General features: G+C 41.1%; 1 protein-coding gene across 2 annotated transcripts in view; it reads left to right on the top strand.

The window, feature by feature from the left end:
* The window catches only part of camkk1a (calcium/calmodulin-dependent protein kinase kinase 1, alpha a), a 57,324-nt gene that overhangs the window by 30,165 nt on the left and 15,064 nt on the right, over positions 1-12,095 (top strand). For both annotated transcript variants that reach the window (XM_007557937.2, XM_007557938.2), the window contains exons 4-8: positions 1,270-1,323; positions 4,089-4,140; positions 4,619-4,752; positions 11,064-11,100; positions 11,419-11,440. In XM_007557937.2, the coding sequence (XP_007557999.1) occupies positions 1,270-1,323; positions 4,089-4,140; positions 4,619-4,752; positions 11,064-11,100; positions 11,419-11,440 (299 nt within the window). The remainder of the gene's footprint in view (positions 1-1,269; positions 1,324-4,088; positions 4,141-4,618; positions 4,753-11,063; positions 11,101-11,418; positions 11,441-12,095) is intronic.

Below are 12,095 nucleotides of genomic sequence, written 5' to 3'. Positions count from 1 at the left end.
CTCAGAAACAATGAGTTCCTTTAAATCCAGGCTAAACCCCACCAGTTTAGAGTTGCCTTTGATTCATAATACAAACTTTATTGTTTGCAAAAACGTAAGTTTTGTTTTTACATCTGACAATCTGTCAGATGCCTCATGTAAAAACGGCGCCTGTCGCACAAAGAAAATAGTTTTTGCTGCGGTGGCCACAGCAAGAACACATTTCATATTTCATACTTCATAAGAAATTCAAACACAGAGAGAATACATTTCTCAGTTCTTAAAAAGTTTGTGCCGGCTTTTAGGGCTGTACTTTAGCAATATAAACTTGCAAGTTTTTTTTTTTATTTTCTCCTTTTCAATTCATTTCAATTTTAAAAAAATCTTTAATAATCCCAAAGGGGAATCAAATGTGGTTTTAATTCATATTATTCAAGTTTCTTCAAATAGTTATTGGAGATTCTTGGAGATTGTTGTATAACAATCTGATGAGGATGATGCACTGGGTTGTGTTTTGGTTTTTTGTTAGTTTTTTTTAGTGGAGACGTATTGTCTGCTGATTGACGCAACATAGGTTTTAATGCTGATGTTAGTTTTTCAGCCAACCAACTGCTCTATCACAATAAAACACAACATTTATTTTATTAGTGTCTCACTGCTTGCATTAATTCCTCAAAGTCATTTCTAATAAACATAAATTGCGCATTTTCTTTTTCAGGGACATTTATGTAATTTTCTTTCAGCGCGCTTCATAGTCACACCAAATTAAAGCGTGACCTCGCCAATGCAAGTGGTTGTTTTTTTCTTTTAGATGCTCGAAACATTTATAAATCTCTCTTGGTGCTTTTGATTGAAATATCTGTGTCAGAAGATCATTTGCTTTTCAAATACATATGTGTAATTTGTAGCAAATTTCAAAAACATTGAACCTGCTAAAAAAAACCTGCTGACATGTTTTTTGAGAAGGAAACATGTCGGAAAAGGACGTGTGTGTGTGTGTGTGTGTGTGTTTGTCTGTTTGTCTGTGTGGGACGAGCTCATTCTGAGCTGCCAAAGAATAAAAATGTTTCTGAATACGAGCTGCGCTGCCTTGTAAACATTCTGTCAGTCCGGTGCTACCGTCTGCTCTTTGAAACGACGCTTTAGAAATGTTAGCAGTCTCTCTCTCTCTCTCTCTCTCTCTCTGGTGGGTTTAAATGAAATGTGGAGTTCGAGTAACGATCGCTGCGTGTCCCCTTCGTATGGGTCCATATTTAATGAGTGTTTTTTGTTGTTGTTGTTGTTTTGTAGGGCTCCTATGGCGTGGTCAAGCTCGCCTACAACGAAGATGACGACAAACATTATGTAAGTCTGGTTTTGTGTCTCAGAAAAGCTTGGTAGGCGGACCGGTTGCTTTGTGGTCGTCATCAAACCTTCACCTTTCGTTGTTGACAGAAGACCGCTGCTATTGATTGAGGTTGTTTTTATTTCTTTTCTTTTTTTACCCTGTTGCCTAGCATTGAGTTTTATTTCCTTTTTCTGTATAAAGTCTCTTGTATTCAACCTAAAATAAAAGCTGGTGGCATTTGAAGTGCATCTTTTTATAAATATATATATATATATTTTTTTTTTTTTCAAATATCCCTGCTGCCTTCGCTTTGTACACCTGCGGCATACGAGGCAGCAGTGCAAGGTCATTTTTCGGCTTTTCCATCAAGGTAATGTGTTCCCTTGGAAAGCAGAGTGATCTGCAGATGTAAGCCGTTTGATGCCTTAACATAGCTAAGCTGTCCTGTGCAGCAGCAACAATGAAAGCCTCTCGGTGAGTCACGTCGTCTTAAGCTGCCAACTCTGGATGGATTTAAGATGTACTTTTGAACTGCAGCCAGTGGAAGCTCACGGCTGAACGGTTTTCAGTATGAAAATTCAAGCTTGTAAACACGCGAGAAGTGTCGACGGCCGAGCGGTTATGTAAAGGCGTGCGCCAGCTCCGAGCCGAAGGGCATGAAAAAGATCTTTATTCCACAAACTTTGACTCCTGATTGCGATTACGATACGACAGAGCTGCTCGGACGTGCAGCAGCTCGTCGTGCGGAGAGCTGGATTTTGCAGGGAATTGAGAAATTTCCCATATGTGGGTGAAAAAAACAAGCAAACTGCAAAAGCAAACTCAACTGGTGAGATATTTTACTCTGTCTGATTTACATAGTAGTACAAGTACTATGTAAATCTTTGAGGCCGGTACATCAGCGTTTTCTTTCAGGCATGATCAAAAACATGCACAATATATCATAAACTTGACCATGAGGCTAACGCTGTGGCCTTCAGAAACTGAACTTTAAGACAAGTAAACAATGAGGCGTCTTAACTCGTTTCCTGAGGTTTGTTTTGTTTCAAAAAGAAAGACGGTCGAGAGGGAAAAAAAGTGAAAACTATAAACCTCACTTACAAATGAAAAAAAAAAAAACCCATCACTTTCCATTAATTTCATCATTCCCTTTTCTTAAGCAGCATAATTGCACCAACTGAGGGAATTAATGGCACAAATAGAGCATGTTAGTTGAGAGAAGGAGCTTCGAGTGTCAAACTCAACCACAGACTGGGTCAGAACTGGATGTGTTGGAAAATGTCGCCAATTCAACAGGATGGAAGTTTATTCTTATATTCCTGATGGCATTTAGTTAAAAGATATCTTGATAAATCTATAAGATGCTTAGGAGTTCACTCTGAGAAACGGTAATTTGTTCAGCTGAAACAAAGTGAGTGGTTTTCTCACAGGATGGGAAAAAAAAAAACCCAAACAGATTTCCAACCAGTAAAAGCTGAAGTTGGTTGAAAAGTGAGTTTTTCAGCTGCTTCTATTCACTGGAGCCATCTACAATACACCCCTGGTGTCATAAACATCCAAGTCATGTTATAAATTAACTTTTCCAAAGAAGTTACACTGTCTAAGTGACTGAATACTTTCATTTTGACTGAGTTAAATAAGCTGTGTCTTGGTAGCAAAGGTCTTCTGTAGTTTCTGCCTTTATTAATACACACATCTTTTAAACCCCCTGCAGGAGTCCTGTTTAGCTCAGTAAACATCGCTTCTTTCGTTTCTCTACATCTCATTTGCCTAGTCTAGCCTAGTCTAGTCTACACGTGTGATTGATGGGGACATCTTCTGCTTAACGAGGCAGTAACGGGATAATCATGCTGGACCCTTCATGCATATTCGGCTTGCTTCCAGGCTTTGATCGAAGCCAAAATCCACTCGCGTTGCCCCCTTAGCCTGTGGTTGATATTAAGCTACAGAAAGATTACATTTAATCATGTTTCGTTGGAAAACTGAGTTCATTCTGTCTCATACTGGCGATGATGAGCCTCTCCTCCCAGCGCAGACGGATTGATTCAGGAATTGAGACGGACGGCGTTTTATTTTTAAGAGGGTGTTCAGGAGGAACGCGCCATGGAAACCATGTAGAGGCGAGGGGTCCGCCTTCCTGCCCAAGCCGCTTTCTGCACAGTCATAGCCATGACGACCACAGAGGCCGCTGAGCGACACTTCAGCAGCACGCTTTGTGGGATCGAAAGAGAAAACGTTCCACCTTTCCGTTGAGTTGACTGTAAAATCACCAAGTGAGTGCGGCAGCATGTGCTGACGAATGTGCCAGTGTTGTTCTTCTTTCTTTACGTTTTCTTAAAGATTTGTAATAATTGCATTTTTCTTTTTCAGTTTATATATATATATATATATATATATATATATATATATATATATATATATATTTTTTTTTTTTTTTTTTTAGGAAAAACTCTGACACCTGGCTCTTTTTGGAGGCCAGTAAAAGCTGTTTTTGTATTAAAGATTCAGGGGCTGTCGACTTCTCCGGCCTGTTGCAAAGGAGAGCAGCAGATATATCCCCTAAAATTTTTATGTTCTGCACTTTGATGTCGGTTTGTGCTGCAACTCGGCTGAAATCCACAGTAGAACACCCTTAGGAGTTAAAGATTATGTTATGCAGTTACATCTAATTAAAAATGTCCCCACCTCTGCTGCTTTTCATACATCTGTCTTTTCTGTTTTTGTAGACATGTATTCCTGGATGTGTGGTCATGCTGTCTGATCAGACTCCTTTCTGTCCTAGGCCATGAAGGTGTTGTCCAAGAAGAGGTTAATGAAGCAGTGTGGTTTTCCACGTGAGTTAGTTCCATTTACAGCTGCAGTATGTAACTTTTATTTAAAAAAAATATTTTTAGATATTTGTTTAAACTGTCACTATGTTGTGACTGTATGGTGTGAGACAGATGATGTGAAAAAGTTGAGCTCGTCTACCTTCTCCCAGTGCTCCCATTGCTAATTGGCGCGAAGCTTGGCTGCTAACTAGCCTAGGTTAGTTATTAAGACCACCAATGACAGTGGATGTACGACGTTTCTGTAATAGTAAGTTGTTTTTCCAGCATTAGCACATTAGCAGCGAGTACAAGAGGTTGATTGACAGCGCTAAGACTCTCCTGGCTCTGATTGGTGGAGTAGATTGACCTGTTTTTTTTTTGTTGTTGTTGTTGTTTTTTTTAATGAAAGTTATATACTGTAGCTTTAAGTATTTATAAACTGTCTAAATGTTTGACAATAACGTTAGGCTGTGTGTAATCTGGAGTGTGTGGTGCTCTGCAGGTCGCCCTCCCCCAAGAGGACCCAAGGCAGCCCAAGGAGAGCAGCCTAACGTCTTAGGACCCTTGGAGAGGGTATACCAAGAGATTGCCATTCTTAAAAAACTGGACCATGTCAACATTGTCAGGCTGGTGGAGGTACGAATCTTCTGTTTTTATAATTGGTTGCTTCAGTTGTCTTTGTGTCATAAGGATTTTTTTTGTACTGAAAGACATTGTCAACGGCTTGGATTCGTCTTTTGGCTAAGCTAGCAGCATCAAGCTAAGCGGTTTGAAACGGATCTGTTGAAGCCTTTGCTCCACTTGTTGAATAGAGGAATAAAACCGACATCCTTGTTCTGTGTACAGGTGTGCTGAGTTTTAAGTCTAATTCAAGAACAAGAGTATTTAGCACTGAAATATAATGTAAATTATTCACTTTCACTTTTTAGGGTTAGCCCTCAAAAAATAGCTACTACGAGAAGAATAATCTCTACCTTACTTGCAATAACTAATCAAGAACAACAGAACAAACCTTGAGAGACAAAAGCATATTGAAACGTCAATATATTAGCGCATGCTAGCACAAAGAGCCAGCTAGCTTCACTAACAGAAGAACCTAAGCTGCTCCTCTACTGTTTTATTATCTTGCCGCTTATATTTGTTGATTTAAAACTGGTTTCTACATTTTACTTTACTTTACTTTACTTCATAAATAATTTCGTAACATCGGTCCCATCTACTTTGTGTATTGCTGGTGTGTTGAGATCAAGGGTGTAAAATGTGCCGTCTAGAGTACTGCTGTGCAAAATATTGTACGTTTAGCCATCGTCTTTTTTTTAACGATCGCCTGACCCTACGGGAATGAAGGTCAGTGCTTCAAAGTGGTGAAAATATAGCTGATTAAAAAAGTAGGTCGTTCTGCCTTGCAGCTGGAGCCACATAAAGCATTAAGTATGAGAAAGTTAGTAAACCTTCACCATTGCTGACAGAACATTTGCATGCTGCAGCATGAGATTGAGTAATATCTGTAGTAGTGGCACGTAATATGTTTGGTAAACACAACATTCCTCAACTGCAACTTTAATGCATTTGAATTGCTTGCCATGTCCAAAAACTCTGTGGGACCCTGGTTTAGTTTAAATAAATCACATCCTGCAATGTTTTTCATTTAGTTGAATTTTAAAGTGGAAAAATTAAGCACTAAGAAGCGGTTCTGTGTGGCTGTTTTCTCTCTAATGACAGCGGTTTGACATGGGCAGCACGTTTAGCATCCTCTGTGGTCAGGATTATCCTTCACTGTGCTGTCTTCAGATAACCTTTGCCCTGAGCATGCTCTGACTCACGCTTTTTCATTTTAGCTGAAAAGGCAGCTAAATCCCGTGGTGCTGTAAAACAAGCTCGGAATATGCTTCGGGGTTGTTTTTCAGTCACATTTCTTAATCCTTTGTTGATTTATTCTTGGACAAGAAACGCTTCCGTCCCACAAATAAACTCTGTCTGATTTCGAGAATTGACGGACTTCCAAGTTCCGCAGGGGCGTTTTGTTTTGGAAAGACGATCGCTGGTATCGACGACTGTGACTCAAGACGCGCGCGCCGCTCTCCGGTGATATCATCGGTGTTTTCAATCCAGCCCAGATGGCGGGGGCAACCGGTGCACTGCTGGGAGTTAAGCTTGGGCAGTCGGGCTGGAGGGAAGCGGTCTGGCTCGCTCGGCTGAATTAAGTGCCAGGACTGCTGAGTTTTCAGGAACAAACAAAAAAAAAGAAAAGTTGAGTGCTTCTGCGCCCGTGTGCTAGCTCTGACACAACACCCTCGCTCTCATCTCCTCCATCCTTTGTCCACCCTTGCTCTCTCACACTCCTGATGGGCGCAGGAAATTAGTCCTCGCCTCCTCTCCATCTCTCTCTGTTCGTCTTTTTTTTAAACGAGCTCTGGCTCGGGCCCCCATCGCATACATTAGAGGTACCCAGCCGATTTCCCCCAGGAGACCTCGGTCCAGTCTCGTCTAATTATGAATATACTTTCCATCCGTGCCTTAAACACTGAGCCCACGCCAAGTGGAACAGATTAAAGCTGATGAAAGTGATTTGGTCATTTGTCACAGATGGTGGGAAGAGACAGACGAGCCTGTGCTGTTCTCACCAGCATGTTTAGCTCTTATCAGAGCTCCATTAAAAAAAAAAAAAAACCCAAAGCACACTTTGTCATTACCCTGAAAGTCTAAATACTCTACTTTTTTTTCCCCATCTTAGTCACTGCAATAACCAGCAGTTTTGCAGCAAGCCAATGACGGATTTCACTTGCTGCATTGGAAAAGCTTAACGTGTTGTGCAAATAAACCCCTTGCTTATTGAGAGAGCCTGCACGAGGCCGTGTCAATCAACGTTATTTAAACAGACGCGAGCGAACCTCGTAGCTTCCTTGTGGCTTCAGCTGCAAATTTTGGGAACTAGTTGTTCCGGTGTTGGGGTGTCCTTGACCGGCGCTGACCTTCTGTTCCAGTCAAAAGCAGCTGTTTAACTTGGGTGAATAGTTCTCTGTGCTTCGTGAAAACTGTGAGCCGTTACCTTGAAGCAGCAAATCGTTGGCTGCGCCGTCCGTTGTGAGTCTGTTTTTCACGTGCAGTTTGTGGTTGGAGGCTGGATCATCAGCCTCGAGGCCGCTTGGCTGAGCTGAAAGCTTTGTGCACACAAGGACTTCTGTCTGAGGCGATTCAGAAAATAATCAGGAAATAATAATAATTGATCCTGTTCCTGTCTTGATTCAGCCCGGTAGGTAGATGAATAGATGGATAGTTCTTAACTTGTAAAAAAAAAAAAAGAAAAAAAAGAGAATATGAATGGTTATTTCATTCCATATATAGAGATGATATGCAAGGGAATGGGTTCATGAATTATATTGACATATCTTTCCAACATTGCTTTCTGTGACAAACTTACTCTAAGTATTTTAGATTTTGGACTAGAAGTGATCAAATATAGTCCACATTGATTATTTTAACTGCAAAATGGCACAGATAAAAAGCCCCGAAGCAACTTTAGCGTCATAAGCCTCTAATATCTTGTCTGTTACTTTGCACAAATCTTCTGACTTCGCAAATGTCATCAGCATTTGGATGTGACTTTTGTCTAAATTCATGAACGTTTTTTTCCCCTTATGCATATTTTCTCCTGCGTCGCACACTTGATGAAGGTCGACTGGGTTTTAGCACAGCCGCATGTTCCTGTTTAGACAGATTTGGGTTTTTGGGATTGATTGAGTTTTGGCTCTTTATTTGACTCTTTGATCGGTGTTTTAGACATGACTGCAAGTTAGGGATTCAGTCGAAATGCAGCACAAGTGAGAATGGCAAGCAGAAAATATTGAAATTAAAGTAAGTGAATTACATTTGGTCATGTGTTTAAAAATGAAATGTATATATGATTTCAGTTTTAACCAGCCATTCATTTCAGCTTTTAACATCTAAATGTCTAGTACTTAGCAAGTTATAAATTCTCAATATATACAGAAACAGCTTGGGGTTTTGTCTGCCTGAGACTGTAAGAATCTCAAAGACACAAAGACACGTTGGTGGTTTGTTTTAATATATCACAGTATGTGAGATGTTTCTGTCTGACATTTATAGAGCCACCTACTTGAAGCTGAACACTTGATGCAGCTGCGTTCCTACCAGATTTCTGCTCCTCTGTATTTGCCATCTGTCACAAAGGCGGCCCACGGACCGGTGCGCCGGAAAAGATCCGCAGTTTCCCGGTACTTTATTTACAGCTGGTTAACTGGGGTGAGACTGAGGCCGACGCTGAGGAGCAGGGAGAGACGCTGATGAGGGCCAGGCAGGGAGGAAATGAAGGAACACGGAGCTGAACGGAGCCCCCGAGGAGAAACGGGGAGCAGGGGAGGTGGAGACCAGCAGGAAGCAGAACCGCTGGTATCACAGGAGAGTGACTCAGAGCACAAAGTGGGTTAATATCCTGGTAGATGGCTGGTGACAGGGGTAGACTGTTAGTAAGGGCTTGATTGCGGCTGGAGACGCTCCCTAGCATCTCCACGCTCCTTTAATCTCACACAGAAAACCAGGAGGCAGCAGCAAAGAGCAGGTCTGCCTCTCGTCTGGCCTGCAGCCGGTTAGACGCAGCTCCAGCCGAGAGTGTGATCCGTTTCCACATTTCGACACGTCAGTGCTGGAGCTGCATGCATATTAATAACGACTCAGAAGTCCCTGTTGTATTACATTTTACTGCCACGGTTATTTGGCGTAGCGTCTGTAAGCGGAAGCGAGCCGTCGTTAAAGTCGTTGCTTCTCCGATGTGACGATGGTTTGTGGCTGCGATGGAAACAGGCACGCTCCTCGATGCGGGTTCTGCTTCTTCTCACGTCGGGAGATAACATGTCGTCCGTTTAGTGTTATGTTGCGAGTTCTGCTTTGTGCCGTGCAAAAGTATTTTACGCCTTTGACCTTTTGACACACTTTATGACATTGCAGCCACAAACTTCCTCATATGTTGTTGGGATTTTAAGTGACAACGTATGTAAATGTTCACACTTATGTGAACGTTCACTCCTACTATTAGCTTTTGTCCAAGCTGATGGGTGATACTGACTTAAAGTTTTATCACAATATTTTTGTGATAATAAATGTTGTAAGACCCATTTATTATTGTTTTTTCAGTTAACTCTATAGCTGACGTGGCACCATAAAGACAAATACTACTGTTGGAAAACATCTCCACATAAAGAAGTGTGATTTGTTTCACTAAGCTGCACCCATAATTGCATATAATCATATTTGTATTTCTTTTTTTTTCTTTTTTTTTGACAATGGAAACAATTGTGAAATTAAAAATCTCCGAAATATGAATAGTTTTGAGTAAAAAAAAAAAAAATCATTCATCTGAATTTATTGTTGCCACAATAAATATAATTAGAAATTTATCGCAAGAAATGAGAAACCATAAGATAAATGTCCACTCCCAACTTATCCCTTTTTAAAAAATAAAGTATTTAGCCCCTTTTATACGGTGCCCCGAAACGAAATCTAGCGCTGATGCTAGCAGAAAAGGTTCCATCAGGGCATCAACCTGGTTAAAACCCTGCAGGAGGAACTCCTCAACGACAAACTGTCAACAGGAAAGTCCACAAAACTGGCTACTTTAGAAAAGTGTCTGAATGAAAGATATTGTTGAAAGAAAGCCAATAAATGTCTCGCTTGTAATTTGCCACGTACGACACATAGCAAATACGGAAAGGCGTGTTCGCGACTGAGAATGAAGTTTAGAGATGTGGTGAAAAGGTCCAAACTCCAGCTGTGCACAGATGAAACCTTTTACAGATGTAACTGCATTAAATGGTGCTTCTAGAAAGTATCGCCCCCCCAGAAGGACTAAATAAAAATGCTTCTCATTTGTCTGTAGAAATAATTTTAAAGTGATCTAACCTTTCCTCAAAAAGGCAGAACTATTTTGCTACTTTGCGTTTTTATCACATAAAATCCCAAGAAATTATTTTTCTTGTGGCAAAAAAAAAAAAAAGGGGAAAGCTCAAGAGTTGGACCTAATTTTTTACAACATTCTCTATAAAACGGCTTCATTCAGCAGTGGCATAGATGAACAGCAGCTCCACCTAAAACTACAGCAGAATCACACCGTTGCTTTGCGTCTCTATTTCCGACCAAACACAGTTTCCGTCATTAAAATCTCGTATTTGCCACCGTTGTGAAATCTGTCCAGACCGTCTGACCTCCGCTGCCAACTGTTTGTAATCTGCATCCAGGAAAATCTGTCTGCTCAGTGGAAAAACTGTCATTACCAGAGCTCAGCTCAGTCTGAGGCTCGCAGCCTAATGGACGGGATTAAAACGTCTGCCCACGTTATCCTGTTTGTGGTCACAGCAACCGCCCATTTACTTTAGAACACAACTCGACATGCATGTGAAGATGAGAGGCATTCGTTCATTTGTTCTATACTTGCACGGTTTTATTTGTTCAACCCATCCATGCCTTGATTTTACTTAGACGTCACAGTGAGCACCGTATTTTTCCACAGGAATGTAGACTCGAAAGTCATCAGCGTAACGGCGAAGTGAAACTCCAAATTGGGACAATTTGTTTTGGAGATGTCTGATCTTTCTCTGGTCAAGAGATGACTCCTTTTTAATGAACAAAAAAATTAAAGTTTGTATGTACTGTTTGTACTGATTGTTTTTTGTGTAATTGAGTCATTCTAGCCTTGTTTTGTGTTTGTTTTCAGCAAGACAAATTACTCTTTTTTTTGTGGATGGAAGAAAAATAGCCTGAATTTACAGAAATGTTAATTAATGTCCATTGTCCCTGCCTAATACATCAATATATTTAAAAAGATCTCAAATGAAGCTAAATGCTGCACATTTTAAATAATAATGCATTAAATATGGACCTTTTCCAAACCTGAATAACTGAGGATTCTCTGATTCACCTACTCAATATTCCAGGTGTTGGATGATCCGTCAGAGGACAACCTCTACATGGGTAAGCATGTCTGACTTTCCTTTAATTTATCTGCTTTCTGCTCGGCAACATTTGCCATTTGGACAGGTGACTGTGTAATGTCTTCAGAACCCAGTGAGTCTTTAGCACCACCTCAGGGCTCACATCCTCGCTCAGCATCCCCAGATCGCAGTTCTCCTCAAACTACTCATGAGCTAAATCTAGGCTAGGTAGACGACAGCTGCTAGGAAGCTTGGATGTTTCCTCGCAGGGCAGAAGTGATCACAATGAGCTAATGAGTAAAAAATATTCCACCTCACGTGTGTCCTCTTTGTTGTCCCCTTGTTTTGTTCCCGATAGTGTTTGAGCTGATGCGTAAGGGGTGAGTAGAGAACACGTCCTCTGATTTCTGTCCTCCTCCTCCTTTCTCTCTTCCTCATTCCTCCATCCTCCATCTCTCCATCCCATCCTCAGCCTCTACAGCGCTCATTGCTCCAAGCTGAACACCGAGCCGGAGTTTTTCCTCCATCTCAGACCTCAGAGGAAGACGTTACAGTCTCTGGGGGTTTTCACAGTTATTGCCAAAAGCCAGCCGGCTAGAAAAGGTGCTTCGGGTCGCGGATCTGACACTGATGTTTCTGAATCATTTCACTGATAACGATAATAAACATGAGCGGTTCTCTTTTTTTTTCCCTAAATGTGATTTAGTTTTTGTTTGTTTGTTTGTTTGTTTGTTTTAATGCTTGGAGAACAAATAAAATGACCCAAATATTCACGTTTGTATTTAGTGCTTTTTTACATAAACTCGGTTCAGTTTATCCATCCACCACCAGTTCACCATGCAAACCATTTCAAATGCAGTTTTCTGATCTGATTCGGCTCCAGTCGGAAAGCAGCACAGTTTACCATTCACACGCGTCGCCATGTGATCATAAAGTCGTGTGTCTAAGGGAAGCGTGGAGGGATGGGTACTTATCGCATTCAGTGTTGTCGCCTCATCTTCGCTTCAGACGTTAACCCCGTTGTTTCTGCTCCTC

The sequence above is a fragment of the Poecilia formosa genome, unplaced genomic scaffold (assembly GCF_000485575.1).
Source record: "Poecilia formosa unplaced genomic scaffold, Poecilia_formosa-5.1.2 Scaffold93, whole genome shotgun sequence".
Classification (NCBI taxonomy): domain Eukaryota; kingdom Metazoa; phylum Chordata; class Actinopteri; order Cyprinodontiformes; family Poeciliidae; genus Poecilia; species Poecilia formosa.
Note: the sequence above shows the minus strand (reverse complement) of the source record. Positions and strands in the feature narration are given on the sequence as shown.